Source organism: Prionailurus viverrinus, chromosome F2 (genome assembly GCF_022837055.1).
Source record: "Prionailurus viverrinus isolate Anna chromosome F2, UM_Priviv_1.0, whole genome shotgun sequence".
In the NCBI taxonomy this organism is placed as follows: Eukaryota; Metazoa; Chordata; class Mammalia; order Carnivora; family Felidae; genus Prionailurus; species Prionailurus viverrinus.
This window is the reverse complement of record NC_062578.1, coordinates 3,468,480-3,492,440: the sequence shown is the minus strand read 5'-3', so window position 1 is coordinate 3,492,440 and position 23,961 is coordinate 3,468,480. Positions and strand designations below refer to the sequence as shown.

General features: G+C 39.3%; 1 protein-coding gene across 2 annotated transcripts in view; it reads right to left on the bottom strand.

The window, feature by feature from the left end:
* The window catches only part of SNTG1 (syntrophin gamma 1), a 340,050-nt gene extending 322,304 nt beyond the window's left edge, over positions 1-17,746 (bottom strand). For both annotated transcript variants that reach the window (XM_047842783.1, XM_047842784.1), the window contains exons 1-2: positions 17,581-17,746; positions 9,915-10,049 (exon numbers count right to left, since the gene is read on the bottom strand). In XM_047842783.1, coding sequence (XP_047698739.1) covers positions 9,915-10,049; positions 17,581-17,607 — 162 coding nt within the window. In that variant the 5' untranslated portion in view covers positions 17,608-17,746. The remainder of the gene's footprint in view (positions 1-9,914; positions 10,050-17,580) is intronic.
* Between the last annotated feature and the right edge of the window lie 6,215 nt (positions 17,747-23,961).

Here is a 23,961-nt window from a genome sequence, read left to right as displayed (position 1 = left end):
TGTTTGAGAAAGTTTTTGTTTGTCCTCCACTTCTGAAGAAAAAATTTGCAGGATACAGAATTCAAGGTTGGTGATTTTTTCCTCTCAACACTTTATATATTTCATTCCACTCTCTTCCTGCTTGCATGGTTTCTAAGGGGAAGTTAGTTGTAAATCTTTTTTTTTTTAAGTTGATTTATCCGTGCTATAAGTGTGGAGCCTGATGTGGGACTGGAACCCACAAACCACGAGATCATCATCACCGCCAAGAGCTGGATGCTTAACTGACTGAGCCATCCAGGTGCCCCAAAAGTTAGTTATAAATCTGATCTCTGTTCCTCTACAGGCAAGGTGTGTTTTTTCTTCTGGCTTTATTCAGTATTTTTTCTTTATCTTTGATTTTCTGTAACTTGAAAATGATATGCCTAGTTGTAGGTTTTTAGCATTTATCCTGCTTGCTGTTCTCTAAGATTTCTGTGCCTGTGGTTTGGGGTCTGACATTAATCTGGGGAAAATTCTCAGTCATTATTGCTTCAAATATCCTTTCTGTTCTGTTCTGTCTTTTTCTCCTTCTGATATTCCCACTTCACATATGTTACACTGTTTGTACGTGTCCCACAGTCCTTGGATATTCTGTTCTGTTCTTTTCAGTCTTTGTTCTTGTAATTTTTCAGTTTTTGAGGATTCCATTTATAAATCCTCTAACTCAGAGATTCTGTCCTTTGCCATGTCCCATCTACCAATGAACATTTTGAAGGAATTCATCCTTTCTGTTTCTGTGTTTTTATCTCTAGAATTTTTGGGGGTGCTTTTTGAGGATTTCCATCTTTCTGCTTACATTACCCATCTTTCCTCATGTTGTCTATTTTATTCAGTAGAGCCCTTAGCTTATTAATCAGAGTTGTTTTAAATTTCTGCCCTGATAATGCCAACATCTCTGACATGTCTGGTTCTGAGGTTTGTTCTGTCTCTTCAAAGTTTGTGTGTGTGTGTGTGTGTGTGTGTGTGTGCATGTGTGTGCATGTGCGTTTAACCTTCTTGGTGTTTCTTTTAATTTCTTGGTAGCTTCCCATGATGTACTCGGTCAAAGGAACTGCTATCAGCAGGCCTTTAATAGTGTAGTGATGCAGTGTCGGGAGGGGAAGCTTTCCCCAACCCTATGATTAGGTCTCAGGCTTTTGAGAAGCCTGTGTTTATGGATGTGAACCTCAAAAGTCCTTCTCAGTTTATTCCCATCCCCTTGAGTAGAACGGGATGGCTAGAGGACACAGGCATTGGTGCTGGAGTTGGGTATTTTCCTTCCTCAGGTCAGTTATGGTCAGAAAATGCCCAAGTAGTTTAGGCGCTGATTAGCTAACTAGCTTCCTGTGAGGGCAGGCATCATTCAGAAAACAGTGCTCTGACCCATTTCTGGTTCCATTTCTCCCTCCCACTCCGTGGACACCAGAGAGGATTTATCTCCAGTTCTTACTGTCAGAAACTGGTCAAACTCCTGGAGATAAATTTTAAAACACTGTGGGGCCCCCTATGACTGGGTCCCCTTCGAGTTAATTCTCAGATTGCCCACACTGAGTGGCCAGCATTTTGTCAATTATAGCTCAGATCTTCCTGCCTGGCTCTGGTTCCCACTGTCTGCTCTTGAGACTCTGGTTAGCAGCAACTCCCTGTATTCAACTGTCTTGTCTCCCCAGTTCTGAGGGCCGAGGTTGGCCCTGTCTTCTCTGTCAGGAATCCAAGAAGAGTTGAGTTTTCAGTCTGTTCAACGTTTTATTTTTGAGGAAGGAGTGGTGACTTCCAAGATCCTTACAAGCGGAACTGGAAGCCAGAAGTCCCCTGGCACCTTTAACCCTCAGACTTGTCCACATTGAGCCTCCAGCGATCCAATTACAGTTCTGGTCTTCCTATGCCAGCACAGGTGGCCACGGTGATTCCTGTGGGCAGGCCTCTCATTTGGTAAGCTGTGACTTTCTGTATTTGCCTGTCTGTCTGTCCAGTCTTGGGAGTAGCAGTTTTCCCTGTGTCCTCCTCTCCCTTACAGATCCAAGGAGAGCTGATGCTTTTCCGGTCTGTTCAGATTTTACTTGTCATAATAGAGTGGTGATTTCCAGGTTCCTTAATATGTAGAGCCACAAACTGGAAATCCCTTTTTTATTTTTTTCACTGAAAGAATAAATGAATAGAAACCCATTTTGTGAATGTACCAAAATTCATTTGTCAATTCACAACTTGTTTTAGTTCATAACTTGCATATTCTTGTACAAGCCTTCCTGTGAACATTTGTTTTCATTAATCTTGGGTAAATCCCAAAGAGTAGGATTTTTTCACTTAAGAGAAGGTTTATGTTTAACTTTATAAGAAACTGCCAAATAGTTCCCCAAAGAGGTTGCTCAACTGATACTTAATGCATGAGATTTCTAAATGAAACACATCTTTGCCAGGTCTTTTTTTAAGTCATTGTAATGAGTGTAAATTTGTATATTATGGTATTTTAATCTGATCTGCAGTTCCTTGATGACTAATAATTGGACCATCGTTTTGTGCTCTCCTAAGCAAGTTGAATATCTTATTTTGAGGTCTTTGGCTCAGTTGTTATTATTTTTTTTTCCTTTAATTGGATTGTTTGTACCTTTTTTTTTTCAATTTGTGGTAGTTCTTTATATATTCTGGACGCAAGTCCTATCTCAAATAGGGCACATTTTCTCCTAATCTGGGGTTTGCTTTTTCATTTTCTTAAAAAAGGTATTTTAAAGATTAAATTTTTAAAATATTGATAGAGTACACATTACCATTTTTATTGTATTAGAATTGTTTTGTCCTAAAAAATCGTTGTCTACACTTGAAATCAAAACTATCTTCCGATGTTTTTTTTTCCAGAAACTTATTTGTTTTGGTTTTACATTTCACATACAGTAAAATCAATCTGAAAATATTCATAATTCATTGTAATCTTATTTTTCCATTTATTTACTGAACTGTTCCAGCATATTTATTGAAAAGATTTTCACTCCCCTTTGAACTGATATGACAAGTGACCAGTGGCATTAAAGAAGATGGGGGAGGGACGCCTGGGTGGCTCAGTGGGTTGAGCTTCCCACTTGATTTTGGCTCTGGTCATGATCTCACGGTTCATAAGTTCCAGCCCCTCACTGGGCTCCACACGGACAGCGCAGAGCCTGTTCGAGATTCTCTCTCTCTTCTCCTCCCCAGCTCATGCGAACGGGCTCTCTCTCTCAAAAATAAATGCATAAACATTAAAAAAAAAAAGAATGGGAAATAGAAAGCACCAAGAATCCTTCTTTCCCATGTACAATTGCACTGGGAGAATCTGCCTGGTATAATTATTTTTGAATTCTGGAGTCGACGGCAAGGACTGTAACTTTCAGCAGAAGTTCTGAATGGTAAGTCATGGCTAATTTAGGTCAACTTCAGCTCTCGGAACAGTAGCGAATACCCACTCCTCTCCCCCCACCCGCCCCTGCCCAATGACAGACAGCTGTGTACCTGTTCCTGAAGCAGCTGACACCTGGCTCGTGGGAAACAGAGTAGGCAGTGGAAACTCTACTCCAAATATTGTGGATCCAAGCTCTGATCACGGACTTCTACTTTTTTTTTTAAGTTTATTTCTTTATTTTGAGAGAGAGCATGAGAGGGAGGGGAAGAGAGAGAGAGAGAGAGAGAGAGAGAGAGAGAGAAGCAGAGAGGGAGAGAATCTCATGCAGCTGAGCTGGGTGCAGTGACCTGAGCCGAAATCAAGGGTCTGAAGTTTACAGCTGAGCCACCCAGGTGCCCCACTGATTTCTCCTTTGCTAGCACAGCTGCAGAGAGACACAGGCAAGCTGCCTCTGTTGCAATCCCCACTGGCTCCAGCAACTTCTTGGAGATTCAAAGAGCCAGGGCCTTCCTTCCCCTTCGTTTCTCTCTGTTTGCTCTTTTGGGAGCCAGACACATAAGAAGTAGGATACTCAAAAGAAACTGTGCATTCACGTATGGGGACATTTACAAAGTCGCGGAGCACGTCCAGGGAAAGACACAGGCTCAGGCAAGAGCTGAGAAGACACTTTAGGCTAATCCCTGGCCTAGAGATGGCCTACAGAAATTAAAGACTAGGAAACACACAAAAGCAGCAAACCCCGGGAAAGGGAAGAATTTTAGTTCCAGAGTGACCACACTGTAAGAGACAAATGTCCAGTTTTCAGCAGCAACGAAAAATCTCAAGGCGTACCAACAGGACGGTACAGTCCTTTCGAAGGCTGGCACTCTTCACAAGGGAACATGGCACCCTCTCCAGGCACGGCATGTGTCAGGCCACACACAAATTAAGTCTCAGTAGATTTTAGAAGGCATAGAGCATACAAACTATCTTCTCTGACCATAACAGGATGAAGTTAGAAATCAGTAACCGAAGGAAAAGGGAAAGTTCACGAATTTGTGGAACTTAAGACATTTTCAAGCACCCGATGGGAAAAGGAGAAATCACAAGGGGAAATAGAACATACTTACAGATGAACGAAAATGAAAATACAACATAGCAAAACTTTGAGCTGCAACGAAAGCAGTGCCAGGAAGGGAACCTTTAGCTGTAAAAGTTAACATAAAAAGATAAATCTCCATCCAACAACTTAACAACTTAACCATTTAAGAAGATTAAAAAAAAAAAAAAACAGAAGGAAGAAAATAATGATTACAACAGAGATACATAAAACAAAGAATAGAAAAATAATACAGAAAATCAATGAAATAAGAAGTTTGTACTTTGAAAAGATTAACAAAATCATAAATGTTTACCTACATTGGCTAAGAAAAAAAGAATATTATAGACGAAAATAATGACTAAAATCGGAACTAAAGGTGAGGACATTACTACCAACTAATAGAAATTTTTTAAAAAATCAAAAAGAGAACTAAGAATTAACCAGATAGTTTGATGAAATAAACAAATTCCTAAAAACACAAAACCCACTCAGCCTGAATCATGAATAGAAAAATTGAATAGACATAGTACTAATAAAGAGATTAAATCAGCAATCAAAAACCTACCCACATAGGCTTGGACCTGATAATTTCACTAGTCAATTCTACCAAACATTTAAAGGAGAAACAATACCAGTTCTTCTCAAACTGTTAAAAAAAATTAAAGAGGAGGGAAAACACCCTAACTCCTCTTTTGAGGGCAGCATTACCTTGGTACCAAAACCAGAAAGACTACAAGAAAAGAAAGCTACAGACCCTTATGAGCATCGATGCGAAATCCTCAACAAAATACTAGCAAACTGAATTCAGCAACATATTAAAAATATTATAGATCATGACAAGGTGGGATTTATTTTTGGAATGCAAGAATGATCCAACATGTGAAATTCAGCCATTGTAATATACCATATTCACAGAATGAAGGACACACACAGACACAATGACATCAATTGATGCAGAAAAAAAATATCTGACAAATTCAACACCCTTTCAACACTCAAAAAACTAAGAATAGAAGAAAACTACCTCAATAGAATAAAGGCATATATGAAAAACCTACAGGTAAGACTGGACTCAGAGGTGAAGGACTTACAGCATCATCTCCAAGAGCAAAAGCAGGGCCAAGGTGCCTACTTTCAGCATCTCTGTGAAATGTAGCACTACAGGTCTTAGCCAAAGAAATGAAACAAGAAAAATATATAAAGGATATACAAATTGGAAAGAAAATTAAAATTACCTCTGCTCACAGATGACATGATCTTCTATGCAGAAAACCTACACTTTGCAGCTAAAGTTTCCCTTCTTGGCAGTTTCCCCTGCAGCTCAAAGTTTGATATGTCGTACTTTTCATTTTCACTCGTCTTTATGTATGTTGTATTTTCTGTTGTGATTTCTCCTTTTCTCATTGGGTGCTTAAAAATTTCTTAATTTCCACAAATTTGTGAACTTTCACTTTTCCTTCTATTACACACACACACACACACACACACACACACACACACCCATTAGAACTAAAGAAAAAATCAGCAGAGTAGCAGGATACAAAGTGAACACACACAAATCAGTTCAACAATGAAAAGAAAATTAAGAAAGCAGCTCCATTTACAATAGCATCAAAAATAATAAAATAGGTGAATTAACTCACCAAGAAGGTGACAGATATGCACTAAAAACCACAACCTATTTTACTGAAAGAAAATAAAGATGTAAATACATGAAAAGACATCCTGTGTTCATTGGTTTAGAAGGCTCAATACTGTTAAAATGTCATTATTATCCAAAGCTAGCTCCTCCTTCAGTGTTATGCTCATTAAAATCCCCATGTCAATTTTCATGGAAATATAAAAATCCATCCTAAAATTTATATAGACTCTCAAGGAACTCTCATGTAGCCAAAACATTCTTGCGAAAGAACAAAGCTGGATGGTACACACTTCCTGATTTCAACATTTACCACAAAACTAAGGTAATCAAAACAGTATTGTACTCACACACAAACAGATGGATAGACCAATGCTACAGAATAGAGAGTCCAGAAATAAACCCACACACACAAGGTCAAATAACTGTTGACAAGGGTACCAAGATGTAACAGTGTAGGAAAACTGGATATTCACCTGCAAAAGAATGAAGTTGGGCCCTTAACCAAAATCATATACAAAAATTAATTCAAAATAAATCAATGTACATGATGATGTACACATAAGAACTGAAACTAGGAACTCTTAGAAGAAAATGTAGGGGAAAATACTCATGACATTGGATCTGACAATGATTGCTTAGCTATAACACCAAAAGTCCAGAGATATAAATTGAACTTCATCAAAATCAAAAACTCCGCATCAAAGGAAACAACAGAGTAAAAGGCAAGCCACAGGTGGGGAGAGAGTATTTGCAAATTACATATCTGCTAAGAGATTGAACAAAAAATTGCTACAGAATCACCATTTCATGCAGCAATTCCACTTCCGGGAATGTATCCAAAAGAATTAAAAACAGGGACCCAGATACTTGTGTTCCCATGTTCATATTAGCATTATTCACAAAGGCCAAAAGGCGAAAGCAACCCAAATATACACTGTTGGGTGGATGGATAAACAAGATCAACAAAAGAGGCGATATCCATGCAACAGAATATTACACAGTCTTATAAAGGAAGGAAATTCTGACATTTGCTACAGCATGGATGAACTTTAAAGATGGTATACCGAATGAAATAAACCAGACACAAATGGCTGAATATTGTGTGATTCCACTTATATTAGTCAATACATAGAAACAGGAAGTAGTATAGAGGTTACCAGGGGCTGAAGGGAGAGGGTCTGGGAAATACTTAAGGGACCCAGAGTTTTAGTATGAGATGATGAAAATTCTCGATACGGATAGTAGTGATAGGTTCACATCAATGTGAATATGCTCAGTGCCACTGAACTGTACCCTTAAAAATGGTTAAAGTGATAACTTTTATGTTATGCATAGTTTACTACAGTAAAAAAAAAAAAAACAAAAGCAATTGGCCATATAAGCATGGGTCTGTTTCCAGACTCTATAATGTTCCATTGATTCATGTACCTGTACTTGTGACAATCTCACATTGCATTCATTATTGCAATCTTATAGTAAGTTCTGAAAGTGGGAAGTATAAACACTCCAACTTTGCTCTCCTTATTCAAGATTGTTTGGGCTATACTGGAGTCGTTGTATTCCCATGTAAATCCTAGCAATAGCCTGTCGTGGTCTACAAAAACATTTTGGGGATTTTGATTGATAATGAGTGTTTAGGAAGATGTGACAACTTAACAATATTTAGTCGTTAACTCACAATCAAGTTACATTTCTCCATTGGCTTGTGTATCTTCATTTCATTTATCACAGTATTGTAGTTTTCAAGGTAAAAGCTTTGTACATATTTTGCTAAATTTCTTACCCCTTTGATGTATTGTAGATTCCATTTTTATTTTTGTGTTGCAAATTATGGAAATATGACTAACTTTGGACATCATCCTTATTTTCAGCAACCTTGATGAATTTGTATGTCATTCTATTTTTTGTAGATTTCTTAGAGTTTTCTACACACACCATCATGGCATCTAAAATAAACTTGTTTTATCTCCTTTTTCAACTGTTATGCCATTTATATCCATTTCCTGACTTACTGTACAACCAAAACAATATTGAGTAAAAATGTGGCAAGTGATGATCTGTGCCTTGCTTACAACCTCAGAGAGTTCTTCAATGTGGATGATAAAGTTAGTAAGAAGTGTTCATTAGGAGATTATTGGCTTAAGGGAGTTCCATCCTATCCAGACTTTGCTGAAAGTGTTTCTTATAAATGACTGCCAAATTGTGTCAATTTGTTTTTGCATGTGTTGACATTATCATAGAATGTTTCTCCTTGATTGTATCAAGTTCTTCCTAACTTTCTTTTCAAAAGAGAGATTAGGTTTACGTATATTAGCTATTTTGATTGCATACCTTAAAATCAATAATATTATCTCCATGTTGATAGTCCGGATTTTACAAATGACAGCATTTTATTGTTCTAGGACTTGTGTAATATATTCATTCCAAAGACTTATAGGAGTTGTATTGCTTCACTGAAAAGAGACAGAGAAAGAGAGAAGGGAGGAGGAGAGGGAATAGAGTGGGGGAGGAAGGAAGGAAGGAAGGAAGGAAGAAAGGGAGGGAGGAAGGGAGGGGGAGAGGGAGGGAGGAAGGGAGGAAGGGAGGAAGGGAGGAAGGGAGGAAGGAATTGACTATTGACTGCTATTGTTTAATTAACTAAAAGGAAGAAAGGGCACCCTGTGGGAACAATTTAATCAGCTTTGACAGCCAGACCCATGATTCAGGATGATTTAAATGGTCTGTGACAAAAGAATAGTTAACAGTCTGCAAAATGCCCATTATCTTTAGTTAGCAAAGGCCTATTGATTTAGGACCTGGTGTGACTCCCATAGGATGTTGGTGACAAGCGAGGTGGAAACTCAAGTTCAGCATTATTCGTCACCAACAAAACACTCTGAGGTAAGTCTGTTAATAAGCTACAAACTAAATCTTTGTGCTAAATAGCTATAGATGTCCGGGGAATCCAGGAAGCCGAATGTTTGTTGTTTTCTATAATTTTCTTCTGAGATCACATATGGCAACACTGTTAAAATAATGTCTTTAATGTTATTACACAATAAGTGATAAACTCTGAAAGTTGTCCTCTTTAATGACAAAGTTGTTTTGTCAAGTATAATCTAATTTCACCTAAGGATGTCTTCCACAGCTGTACTTCAGTGTTACTAAGCAGACCAATGAGTCTCGAGTGATGATTTATGGCCCTTTCTGAGGCTGGATTAGCGGCGAGGTAATATGCCAACCAGTTGGGGCATCAGAGAGACCTTGCTATGACACTTAGGCATAATTCTATCAGGGAGGTCCATGGAATCATTCATGCACTTTCCCCTGGGGAAAAGCGTTGACATTGAGTACAGTGACTGTCACCTAAAGCCTCACGCTTCCCAGGTGCGAAGAATTGGGCTCCACATTGGCACCACCTGCAAAGTTCAATGTGATGCATCTGTCAGGGTAGGCAATGATGTAAGGTCACAGTAGGAAAAACTGCCCTGCACTGTTCTCAGACAGTACTCTGTGTAAAAAGCTGGAATGCACCTGCTCAAGGTCAGATGATAGAAGTGTCACCGCAGCCCCATAACCACAGCCGGGAGTCCGCGAGATGCCTTCGTGTGTAGGGATGGGCCCTAATGTGTGGCTGTGGACCCGGGTTTGGTACTTGGAAAAGGACAGTGCTTACTTAATAATGTGAACAAAGCTGACACGAAAGACGACTGACTAGGCTCGGAGAGTAAAAGAAAATATATTATGAATTTTCTGTGAATAAACATTTTTGTTAACAGAACAAATTAAAAAAAAAAAAAAAGAAAAAACAACAAACTTCAACAGAAGGAAGAGCTACTTACACCAGAATAGAAAGGTTCACCAGACACACATATCACATCTTGCTCCTGGATCATCAAAATATCTTTAGCTAGGTGCAGCCGGACTTTGAAAGGCTCCTGATTACCATCCTGCAGCAAACAAATCCCTGTCTTTGTCTTCAGGCAGGGAGAGAACAAAACAGAGAAAATAAATTACACTCAGTTTATAGAATATAATTTTATGGCCGATTCACAGCAAAACATGATGAATAGCATTTGAGACCTAAGGAAACTGCACACTGATGAATCTGGGATTTGATACTTAATACAGGTGCAGGCAAGGTTAACCATTTCATGTGAGGTGACCTCAGGTAATGGAGGCTATGTCAGAAAATCCACATCAGATGAGGCCAGGGAGGAGGATAGTTTATACACCATATCTGAAAAATGATGAGTTTTGTTTAAGACTTATAATCTAAGTACAACATTTTGGTAACAGATTTATTGAGATACACGTCACCTCCTATATAATTCAACCCTTTAGGATGTACAAGTCAGTGTTTTTTAGTGCATTCAAAGTCGTGCAGGCATCATTATAATCAATTTTAGAACATTTTCATCCCTCCAAAGGGAAACCATCGCCCACCCCTCGCCCTAGCCCTAGGCAACCACTAGCCTACGTTCTGTCTCTGTGGTGGAATTTTAAATCTGAAACTCTACGTACTTAACATCTTTTGGAACCTCCACGATTTCATCATTCCTAGTCACCAAGCACACAGACACACATACTTGGACACACGTACACACCCACTCGCAAACACTCATGCATGCACACATACACAGCCCAGCTAAAGAAATGAGGATACAGGTGTGAGGAGAACTATCTACATGAATGCAGTTAATTAAAAGCCGCCTGACTTCAGACTCAAGATGTACGGTTCCCAGTCCACTGATTTGTTTCAGATATTTCGGGGAATTGTCAAAACAGCCCGTGAAGGTGGCGGAACTTGCACTGCATGGCTTTACGCCAGGACCTCAGTGATCGTGGAAGAAGCCCACGAAGCCCGTGTCTCCTGAAGCAGATCAGGGTATAACACTCACCCAGATCCACAGAAATATGCTCCCTAGCAAGAGCACTGAAGGTTCCTATTCATCAGAAATACAAACGGAAATTCCTCTGAGACAGAAAATCATCCCTGGCTGCTATTCTGCACCAAAAGTCAGCAGGAACAATGGCTACCTTGGCAATTACATTTTCATTTCATAAGTATTGAGCCATTCTTAATTTGGATAACTGGATAAGTACACAGAAATACATATTTACCCTTAGTATTTAATGAGCACAAAATCCCGGGCAATAATGCCAGGCTTTCTCTTGGAATACAAATTCACATGTGGGTCTCCAGGGGTATGTTTCCTTAAAAGAATGTTCCATAATGTAAATGAGAATATACTTAGAGACCGCGGCCTCTAAAAACAATTCTTTCTGCAAACTGCTTTATTCCATGTGCTAATACATGCCATTACACCCCATATATTATTCTGTAAGGGTTATGATGCCTTTTAGGGAAAAACAAGCTTCTTCCGGGACCAAGGATGGTGTGCTTTCCTCCTTTGTGGGACTGGTGCACTGCAGACACTCAGTAAATTGTGTTGATTAGTCTATTCTAGAGCATAACTCAAGTGGATGTGTCTCGAGGACAAAAATATTTCAGCAAAAGCAAATTCTATTTTCCTTAATATAGAACATAATTTTCTACATTTTTCACAGAGAAAAGTCTTTCATGCTTACAATGTGATCTTGGCTGGGCACCACTCTGAGATGGCATGGGGAAGAGGAAGATATAAAATAATATCAAAGCCAAGTGAACATAATTGAGCACATTTGCTGATTTTTTAATGTACAGTACATTCGGGCCAATTTTCTCCCCGAAGTGTAATGGAATGGCTGGCAATCACAAATAATGCTGTCTCGATGTGAGGATGAAAAAAGGGGTTTTCCCTGAGAGCCCATCAATACATTATTGTTACACATCAAAGAGATATCAAAGATCATCCAGGGAAAGTTTGAGGGACAAAAACACAGCTATGAGACTTCTGTCATTACGTCTGATGTGGTCAGAGCTCCATTCACTCAAATAATGTATAAAATGCCCCCTCATTATTAGATAGTTGTCTGCAAAACAAAATACAGACCTTGAGCTCAGATTTGGGTCCTGGGAAGACAGAATTAAAGAAAACAAAGAACGAAGCAGATTTTGTTAGAATGAATACACACACACACACACACATGCACCCCAATAAATAGCTGTTTGGAGAAAATAGAAAAAAGGGACTCATAAAGCTAACAACAAATTCAACTTAAAATATAGTCTCTAGGGGTAAGAGATGATACATATATCTGATTACAAAAACTCAGCTGTGTGCATGCAAATACATTTAAAATCCCATACATACATCCATTTTTCAAATACTGCAAATTTTGCAAATAGTTTTTTTTGGCCAAAAAAAATGTTGTAAGAGTGAGTCAGACATGAATCAGACAATAGTCTCTGACCTCAGAGTATTCTTACTTACAAAAATATGCATATGTCCACAAAATGCACTGTGATATCTGATATGGGAGCGACATGGAGAGGAGAATTAAGTATTCTCGAGGGAGGGAGGTGTTAAAGACACCTTTGACTATAGAAAAATGTCTTTAAAAATAAGAAAATAATAATTAGAGGAGGCGACAGCTATTTGATTCAAGAAGGAAGAATGAGTAAAGATATGAAAGTGTGAGATTGGAGAGCCGACATGATGCCAGAAGAAGAGAGAGGCACGAACATGCATCCCTGATGCTAAGTCTGCAACGATCTGACAGAGGCAGAGGGAGGAGAGGTGCCAGGTGTAGAGGAGGAAGGTCAAGGCCCTGGTGTGATGTCCCGGGCGGTTAAAGGTATCGGAGATGCCCCAGAGAAAGCTGAACAGGGATTTATGTTTTATAAATATATTTCTTATGGCAGAGCAGGAGGCGGATAGGAACTGGGAAAGTTACAGCACGGTTTTTGTTGATACAAGTACAGAGCTGGAGCAGAAAATGTTGGCGCTTGGTCAACAACTGCATTAGAAGCAGAGCTGCGACAGTGGATTAAAAACTGGGTACCCTTCTGATTCAGAGCAGCTCCGCTGGGCCAGTATCATCTCTAGTGAAATGTGGCCGTGTGGCTTTTCATTGTTTACTAGTCACTTGCATAGCGCTACTGTGTGCCCAGAAATATTATTTCATTTGATCCTCCTGACAACCCAGTGCAAGTTGTTTCATAGACAGGAAAAGAGCAGAGCAGCAGAGGTGAATGGAAGGCAGGATTTGAACCCAGACTGCTGGGCTCCAGATGCGGCGGTCTTAGCTACTTGCTCTGGTTTCCCTCATGCACGGATTAATTGAGGGATGACTCCCCCGATCCTCCTGTATGCAATGACATGGCCATCAGTGTCTCTCACCAGGCGGTAGCAAAAGTGCTCTTGGTGACTAGAGGGTCACCAAGAATTTCCTAGGGGAATGCAAAGAAGGATATCATCTTGAAGCAGCTGTTCCTTCTGTATCCAAGCAATGACCACTGTGGGGGAGGGGGGGTTAAAGTGAGTGAGGCCATGCTGACCTGCGGATTGTCCCATCAAAGACAAGCTATGGGGGACGCATAGGACACTGTCTGACACTGGGAGAGGCTTGATCTAAACGGTCTCATCCCCCATGGATTGCTTCCAATAAGAATGGGAACCAGGAGGGGCACCTGGGTGGCTCAGTCGGTTGAGTATCTGACTTCGGCTCAGGTCATGAATTCATGGTTTGTGAGTTCGAGCCCCGCATCGGGCTCTGCGCTGACAGCTCGGAGCCTGGAGCCCACTTTGGATTCTGTGTTTCCCTCTCTCTCTGCCCGTCACCCCTCATGCTCTCTCTCTCGCTCTCTCTCTCTCTCTCTCTCTCTGTCAAAAACAAGTAAACATTTAAAAAAAATTAAACAAACAAACAAAAAAGAACAGGAACCAGGACTGTGAGAGCGACCACTCTAGCCGCACAACCTAAGAGAGTCCAGCCACGGTCTTTACATCTGTGCACCCAGATGGCTGAACAATAAAAAATCACCTAGAGAATTATTGGCTGCACATTTTAGTATAAACTGAAGAACTGCATTCATCTTCTGTTTGTTTATTAACATCACCATCATTGGTCTTCAAACTGTGTGGACAGTGTAGGGAAGAAATGTAGGTGCTCTATAGAGACGTGTACAGTATATTACATAAATTGTAAAACATACAGAAAACTTGAAATGTTAAAGGGATGATTCATAAAAAAATGAATTAAATTCAAATGTTGTTTTCCTGTGCCTGATGTGGGTGATCCAATACTGCAGAGGGATTTTACAAAATCCACTTTGTTCGCTTAGAGGAATATTAAAAGGCCATGCCTCTTCATTATTTAACAGGCAATGCTTTTTAAAAATCTAGTCATTGACTTGCTTTCTGTAAATCAATGAAATGTGTTTATGAATTTACATGGATTTACTCCGTTTTAAACTTATGAAGAATTTATCTTGAGCTTAATCCTCCTACCTTGGGACTTTAAAAAACGGACTATAATTTCTTTGACACTTAAAAGTTAAGGCCTCTTCAATTGGGGTTCTAGACATCAAAAGAACACAACATGTTGTTTTCATGAAACTTTAAAATCTGTGTTCCTTTAATCTTGAAATATAAAATTTGTGGGGTGCCTGGGTGGCTCAGTCAGTTAAGTGGCCGACTCTTGATTTCAACTCGGGTCAGAACCTCCCAAGAGATTGAGCCCCGCGTTGAGCTCTGTGCTGTCAGCATAGAACCTGTCTGGGATTCTCTCTCTCTCTGTCTCTCAATACATACATACATACATACATACATACATACATAAATGTTTAAAAACTAAAAATATAAAATGTGCAATATCAGACATAAAAAAATACAAACCACAAGGAACTGGGCAGAGACTATGTCATGCCTTGCACATAGTTTTGCAAGTGTCCTTGGTACTTCCATATTTTGGTTGTCAAATATAACTTAATTTGTTCTGTATACTTATAGCTTTAAGTGATGTGTAATTGCTTATACTCTACCATATTATAGCAACATGGCAGGAAAGGCCATTGGATGCAATCTGCCTCCAACTGCACTTGTCCTGCTTTCTAGGATTACTTCCATTCATGGCCTTCTCCATGGCTACACTCTTCCATTTGTCAATGACTAGTACAAGAGTCACTTTGCCTTGAGGCTTTCCGAGACTACTCCATCTGAAGACAGGTGCTTCCTTTTCTGAACTCTGGGTTTTCTTTGAATAAATATATTCGCCTAACAATTAACCAGAATCGTGTCATCACGTAGTGACTTCAGTAACATTCTGTTCGGTATCACAGTATTTAACTTCATCATGTATTTTGTTATCATGAGAAGATCTTAATAATAAGTTATTACTGTTTTTATAATTAAGGAATATTAATTTGTAGAGCTAGTATAGTATTTCATCGATAGTAGGATTTCTTTCAGGATGTGTTGATTGAATCACAGTCACAAATTCTATTCTATTACTTGAGGGATTAAATTAAGTTATATATGTAAATAAGTTATTGAATTATTAAATATATGTTATAAAAATATGTATTTTCATGGCCAACACCGAGATGTGGATCATATTTTAAGGGATATCGATGTGGAAATGAAATCTGAGGAAAACTTAGACTAAAGATAGCATATTGGCTTCCTGACCACATCATTATTTTGATGACACTTCTAAAAGGAGAAAATCAGTAGTTATTCCTGCCCATAACATGTGACTTTTCCTATAAATTGTGGATTTATTCTCTATCTTCACTTTTGCATTTTATAGGCTGTTTCTTTTTAAGAGGAGAACCTTCTTAATAAATCGACCTATCTTTTACAAAGGATCTATGTTAGAAAATTAAGATATCCTGAATGGAACTTATCTGGACATAGTTCTGTTTCTTTTCAAAGAAGAGACTTCCCCGTATGTACATGGTTATAATCTAGCTAGATCTGTCTGATGGACATGAGAGTCAGATTTTCATCTTTAATAGCTTACTAACAGTCAAGAGAAAACAAGTTTTATTTAATATGCCTTTGACTATGTTCTAATTTCCAGCAACATCATTTAGAAAAAGGCTCCAACGTAGACTCAGGAATTCCAAGCTCTACATTACACTTTTGCTTTTATCTAATTAATTAAATGGCACTCAGAATTTCATAAAACCTCTCAAAGTGAGAGTGTTAAACTAAATTGTCTTTATGGTTCCTGTCCATTTGAATGTTCTAAGACTGTAAATTTCAGGCAAACTCAGTGACTTTGGTTCATCGGCTGGGGGATTTGATCATGTTTAGAGGATCCCATAGTTCTGTATTCCCGTGAATACAATTATCACTGTAAAATAAATCTCTGACCCTTAAATGGAACCTGATATATATTCCAAACCAATGAATCAACTAATTTTGTTTAAAAACAAAATAAAAAAAAGGTCTGAGAAGTTCATCTTAGCTCAGCCTCTGAGATCCAAGGTAAACCGTGTGTTCAGACAGTACTTGGCCACTATCCTGTCTCTCCCACATGAATCTCATATGGTTTTTTTTTTCATTTTTATCTCATTCACACAAATATTTCAATGAGTGCTCTACTGCCCAAAACATAAGAACAAAAACTGTGATGGAAATGGTAGACTTATTATATCCAAAATTAAGAGTATGATACTGTGTATTTAACAGGCACAGATTTAAACTCATGCTTCTAAACTTAAGCTTCTAAAGCACTAATTGTTTTTTTAAAAGCGTGAACTGATAGGTACTGGGTTAAAAGGATGAATAAATTATACACTCTGACGTTATAATTTTTAGTGTCGCATGAAGAGAGGTTTGTAAATAAATAACTAGAATGTAATCTGAAATGTACTAGCATAAAGAAAATCCTTTGGAAAGTAAAGAGCTTAGGTATTAAACATATAAAAGCAATTTATTCATATTCTAACTTATGTTCTAAACTTTGAACCAACTGTGACAAATAGTTTTTCAAAGAAGATATTTTTGCGAGAAACTTAACAAGTGACATCTCACAGTGTTTTTTTCCTAAAATAGAACAGTTACATCCCCTGGGGCCTAACTCCATGCACCATTGACCACACACTTGAATGGCCTTTAATACCCTTGAAAGAGCAATGTGTCACTTTAACTCACACCGAGCTGCTTCTCTACAGAGAATCTGAATTGCCATGTACTAATACTCGAATAATATTGAAATACTTAAATAATATTGGAATCATAAAATCTTAGGATTTTAGTGCTGAAAGGGACTTCAGATGTCTCCTAATTTATAACCATTTATGTGAAAAGAATTCCTTCCAATACTCCTACTACCTGAAATCATGCAGCGAGCGCAGAGCTTATGGAGAAGGGCGATTTAATCAAATCAAATATGCTCCAGTCTTCTTCTTAAGGAAGAGTGAAAGTCCGGGTCCTCCCCAGGCACTCTTTGGCTTTTCAGTCTTGCAGAAACAGATCAGACCCTGGACATGCAATGAACCCGTCACCCATCCCTGCGCCAAAAGCAGTGCTCCACTCACATAAAGGAGGACCCAGCGTGTCCCCTTTACAACCTGTTTTCCTTATTCAAAAAGCAGAAAGCCGTTTAACATACCTCTTCACAGGCAGTCCTGAAATCCATGTGCCACGGCACCGCAAAGGATGTCGTCTGAAAAGACAGAAAAACGGTAAGCCATCAAGCACCGCATCGAGTGTGAAGCGTGGAGACTGCTAATAAAGTGTAAGCAATTATGGAGCGGATCCTACGGGCCAACCGTGCTTACAGCCACCTGTAAGGGACAAGAATTCCCCTGGCGCAATGAAGACAGAAGAAGGAAGCGAAAAATAAAGTGTTAACCCCTCCCTGTGCTGTGAAGCATAGACATACTGCCAGGGTTTGGTCTGACCCACTCCACCAAGCATTCAGACAGGATCTATGATAAGATCAGTCTCCTCTCTGCAGTGTTCGCTCATTCCCAGAGTTCGTTTTGAAACCTGAGTTTGCAACTGGGAAAGAAACTTCAAAGGAGTAATTAAAAGTTGCCTTTCATTCGGTTATCTCCTGAAAAAAGGTTGACTAATCTTTCTCTTTTTAATTAAACAGCTACATGCATGAATAATCCTCTCTGGAACTTACAATTTTATTCACAAACAGGATGATGTAAGGAAACAAGCTGTTTATCAGAGTGAATAATATTCAGATAAATCGATGTATGAAATATCTAGCACAGTTTCATTTTCTGGTTATTATAATACCTAAATTGTGAGCACAGATTTAAGTATAAATGCATATGTGGGGGTTTTTTTTTAAAACGATTTTAGAGAATTTTATTTTAGTTATGTGGTCAACTTAATAAAACTGAGGGCCGTCATAGAAAACTGATGCCCTGACACAACGAAAAAATTGCAGCACCAAAATACAACAGAGCTTAGGTAAATGAGACTTCAAAGTAAAGTGCATGGTGAATTCCGCATTAGAAGACTGGGCTCCTCAAAATTATCCCTCCTCTGAATCCTTGAAACATTAACCTGTTTTTTCCCTCGTTGTCATTTTCTGTTGTGCTAGATGATAAACACTTGATCAAGCGAGTGTGGGTGAACCAGAACAAGAAGTTCACTGATGCTCTCGCTGGATGATTCCTACTGCCTCTGAAAGAAAAGAGGCTGACCATTTTCAACAGTTAACTGAACAGGCAGCATAGTGTACTGAGTATTTTCCCTCAGTACGTTTTGTGGGTTGCGGGCCTGGATCCACTTTATTGGCACGCATCAGCAAGCTGATGATAAGAAGGTTAGGTAACAACAAGTCATTTGCAAAGGAAAGGCAATTGGATAATAAAAATTACAATTTGATGATAGAAGTTACTAAATGTTTCGATCTCCGTGAGAAATTGGTTGTTAGCCTTAACGATTATTTTTCCACATTGCTCTTAAAAACTGTGCTTGAAGAAACTATAAATATCTTTTTATCTCCAACACTGACAGAAAGTTATTCCTTTACCATAAAAGTAGAATTTCAAGATTTATTGATTATATAAAAACCCGGTATCTCCAAGACCAATTTCTGCTACTAAAAAGCTACTCGAGAAATAGATGAGCTATTTAGCCATGTGTCTAAATGTAATCTCATAGTTAGTTTCATATGCTGAATATTACAGTTCATATAAGACATCATTATTAATAATATGGCGCACTGTGCCTACATTGCTACACTGTGCCTACGTCGCTTTTAACATTTTCCTTCTTTTTACTGAAACTTTTATTGTCTTTTATCAAAGTTAACTTAGGTCGTAATATCAGATGTTTCTTCCAAAAAAAATTATGAGATTTAAAACAACTTAATTAGTAGGTAACAATAAATATCATAGCTATAATAAAACTGTTTTCAGCGACCATAAATTTAAAAATTGGAGTAAAATCTGTTCAGTTCTTTCGTTTCAAATATTTTGAACCTTTTTTTCTATAAACTTTTATGTCAGAACAGCTTTACATTTACATAAATATTGTGAAAATGGCAAGGTGAGTCCCATATACCCCACGCTCTTTTTTCCCTATTATTAACATCTTGCATTAGTGTACACATTTGTTAAAATTGACGGATCAATACTGTTATATTAAGTCCATACTTGATTCCAATTTTCTTGTTGTGGTTGTTTTTGTTTTGTTTTGGTTTGGTTTTCTCATGTTCCTTTTCTGTGCCAGGATTTCCTGGAGGACACCGCGTTATATTTCTTCACCACGTCTCAGGCTCCTCTTGGCTGTGACTGTTTCTCAGAGCTTGTTTTTTTTTTAAATGACTTTGGCAGTTTTGAGGAGTACTAGTCAGTGATTTGTAGAGTGTACTTCCATTGGGATTATTCTGATGTTTTTCTCATGATTATACTAGAGCTAAGAGATCTGGGGAGGATGCCACAGAGGTAAGTGCCATTTCACCGCCATATGACAGGTTCACACTGTCAACAGGACTTCTCACTGGGGAGGCTGACCTTGACCTCCCGGCTGGGAGAGTGTCAGGTTTCCCCACCGGTAAGTTACTCTTTTTCCCCCTCTCTCCACACTTTACTCTTTGGCTGGAAGTCACTATAAGCAGCTTCTACTTAAGAAGTGGAGAGGTATGTTTTCCTTCCTTGAGGGTGAAGTGTCTACATGAGTTATATGAAATTACTCTGGATAAAAGATATGCCTCTTCCTCCCCCATTTATTTATTTCCAGCAAGGAAGTACACATGCACATGATAACCCATGTTGTAAGGGTACACCATAGTAATATTTATCCTAAGGGTGCACCACAGTAATATTTATCCAGACAAAATTAGACTAAGCCTCCAGCTATTCCTCCAAGTGAAAGCAAACATATAACTCTACCTGATTCCTTTAGCTTCTTCCCATTTATATAAAACCAACCTATGATGTCAGAAATAATTTATATTTAGTTGGGGCAGCCTTCATCAAATAACAAATATATCCATAATAAAGTATCTGACTTAGTAACAAATAGAAATAGGTTTGAAAAATGAAACACCACAGCAAAAGAATATCTTTTAGATGAACACTATCATTTGGGTGAAAGTGACACTGATAACTCGTAGTTCTCTACAGATACGATAAAAGATGTCAAGGCTGTAAATAACTCTAAGCTACCATATGCAAATACTTGTGGAAGGTTGAATGATTGACCCAGATTCTCTATCTTTCCTGGCATCCTCTTCCATGCCATATATTTATCATGGAGAGCGTGGCTTGTCCCTACATTGACTCTGGACTTGACCATGTGACTTGCTCCTGCCAATAGTGAAGTGACCATATATTGGTTTCTTTAATGGCCTCACACGTTCCCACCTGCTCTCTTGTCTTTCTTGCATGAGAAGAGCCTTCTCAAGAAGCCGCCCTCCACTTAGCCTGGCCCCGAAATGACATACATAAAGGAAAACTTTCCTAAATGGCCCACAGAACATAGGGTGAAGCAGAGACACCCTCACGCCCTACCTAAATAGACTTACTCACAGCCAACCTGCAGACTCTGGAATAAAAAAGGCTTGGTATTTGTAAGAGTTAACTTTATGTGTCAAATTGACTATGGTATAGTCCTCAGTCAACCAAAATCTGATCTAGGTTATGCCATGAAAAACTTTGTACATGTGGATAATATCTATAATCGACTTACTTTAATTATAGGAAATTATCCTCATAATATGCATCAGCCTTATCCAATAAGTCAGAGGGCCTTAAAAGCAAATGCTGAGGATTCTCTGAAGAAAGAAATCGGCCTGAAGACAGCACTATCAACTTCTGCCTGAGAGTTCCAGCCTGCCAGGCTGATGTAAAGGTTTAAGACTTGCCAGCCACCAAGTCATGTCGCCAATTCCTTAAAATCTCTTTCTTCACGTGTGTGTGTGTGTATGTGTGTGTGTGTGTCTCCATATGCATACATAAATATTTCTATTTATGTATATGTATATATGTTTGTATACATACATACATAGGGGTTCTGTTTGTCTGGAGAATCCTGATTGACTGATTCTGGAACCAAGAGTGGTTTTAGAGGAATAGAACCTTTAAGGAGAAGTTGTGTGAATTGGTACTGGGGTTTCCAGAATTGTTCTCTCTTCTGATTAGATTTAAAGGCACCAGTGACTCTATTTCCAGTATGAAAGACAACACTAATACAGCTACAGAAATATATAAAGTATCAGCACTGGATACGCCTATGCAAAATGATTTCTTTTTTCAATTTCTACAGACAGAATTCTGAGGAATGTGTGTTGAGATAGATATTAATGATGTAGGATGGGGGGCGCCTGGGTGACTCAGTCGGTGAAGCATCTGGCTCTTGATTTCGGCTCAGGTCAGGATCTCACAGTTCGTGAGTTCCAACCCCGCATCGGGCTCTGTGCTGACAAGCACGGAGCCTACTTGGGAGTCTCTCTCTCCCTCTCTCTCTGCCCCTGCCTGCTCGCACTCTGTCTATATCAAAAATAAATACACACACACACACACACACACACACACACACACACACAAAAGGAATATGGGATACTGGTGGAAGGCACATAAAGTTGAATTAGGCCAAATTTACTGACATGGCCCCACGAAACAGAGATTCTGGATTTAATGGTTTACCTTGTGGGATTAGCAGGGCTCTGCCAGTTCGTTTGGCAGATTGGCTAAAACATGGGCTGGAAGATGGCCCACGACAGTAGAGTTGGAAATGTGGTTGAATGTAGAGGAAGGGATTCAAAGGTTTAGGGGGATTGGGGTGCCAGAGTGGGCAACCCGCTCACCCACACCTCTTACCATGACTGTGAGATAGGAATCAGCTGTAGGAAACCAACACTGCCAAAGAGTTCTGTGGTCACCTCTGTAGGTTAGCAGCTACAGTGAAAAGTGCTGCTGCTGAACTGGAGGCTTAAATGCAGGGGACTAATTGGATCCTGGGGTGGCAGGGGCCACGTGGCAACACTTACGTACCAAAGGTAAAGTGGGTATGGTTACCAGAATGGGCATCAGAGCCTTCTAAGCAGTAATCAGAATAGCCTGACTCTCAGAAACCTATCACCTCGGCAAGCTGATCACGTGTTCCTAAAATTGAAATAGATGGGAGGCCTATTTATTTTTTAACTGGAATTTAAAAAGCAGAATTTTAGGTCCAGTGCACAATCTATCCTGATTCACCAAAACAGTCATGTACCTTCAATCAATTCCCAGACTTGAACCACTTTATAGGCCCAGAACCCCAGTGAATGAGGGGAGGCCGGACACCTTTGAAAAAGGGGCCTGGTTCACCTTTTTCACAGCTTTCCTCAAAAGGACATATGTCTTTTACCAGGATAACTGTTCATTGAAGAATGGGAAATTATCAGACTTTTCAAGGACTACTGGATACCAACTCTTAACTGATGTGACACTTAATTCCAGGAGATCCCAAACCAAAACAGTTTCCTCAGTTAGTGTGGGGAGCTTATGAAGGTTAGGTGGTAAGTGGAATTATAGCTCAGGCCCATCTCACAGTGAGTTCTGGGACTCCTGAACCCACCCCGTGGTTACTGCCAGAGCCTCAGCATACACAATTTAAGTAGACCTACTTAGCAACTGGTAGAATACCTACATTGTTTCTTATTCTGGGGAGTGAGGGCTATGATGATAGAACAGGCCAAGTGGAAGCCTCTGGAACTGTCTCTGCCAAGACAAATAGGAAAACATTACTGCATTTCTGCAAGGATTACAGATATTAATGCTACCATCAAGAAGTCCAAGAATATAGAGGTAGTGATTCTCCGTACATTCCCACTCAATTCACCTATTTGGCTAGTCCAGAAAAATAGACGGTCTTGAAAATGACAGTGGAATGTCAGAAGTTTAACCAGGTGATGACTCCAACTGAGCTGTGGTACCAGGTATGGTTCTTTTCTTGAGCAAATTAACACAACCTCTGGTACCTGCTCTGCAGCTAATGATCTGGCAGATGCTTTTCTCCTCAATACTTGTCCATAAGCTCACCAGAAGGAGTCTGCTTACCAGCAATATAGCTTCACTGTCCTACCTCAGGGTATGTCAACCTCCAGCAATGTTATAATTTAGACTACAAAGATCTTGACCACCTCTCCTTTCCACAAGACATCACACTGGTCCTTTGCTTTGATGACATTAGGCTAATTTGACCTCGTGAGCAGATCAGCACCTACTGTAGACTTATGGGTAAGATATATGTGTCAGATGGTGGGACATAAATCCACCAAAAATTTGTGGACGATCTGTCTAGGTGAAACTTATAGAGGTCCGGTGGGATGGGATGGGTGATGTTGAGCTATCCCTTCTAAGGCGAAGGGTAAGTTGGTGTATACGGCCCCTCCTCCAGCCAAATAAGAGGCAGAATGCCTAACGGGACTGTTTGAATCTTTCAGGCAGCAGTCATCACCTAAGTAAGCTACTCCTGCCAATTTACTGAGTGACCTGAGAAGCTGCTAATTTCAAGTGAGTCCAAGGAAAAGAAAAGGCTC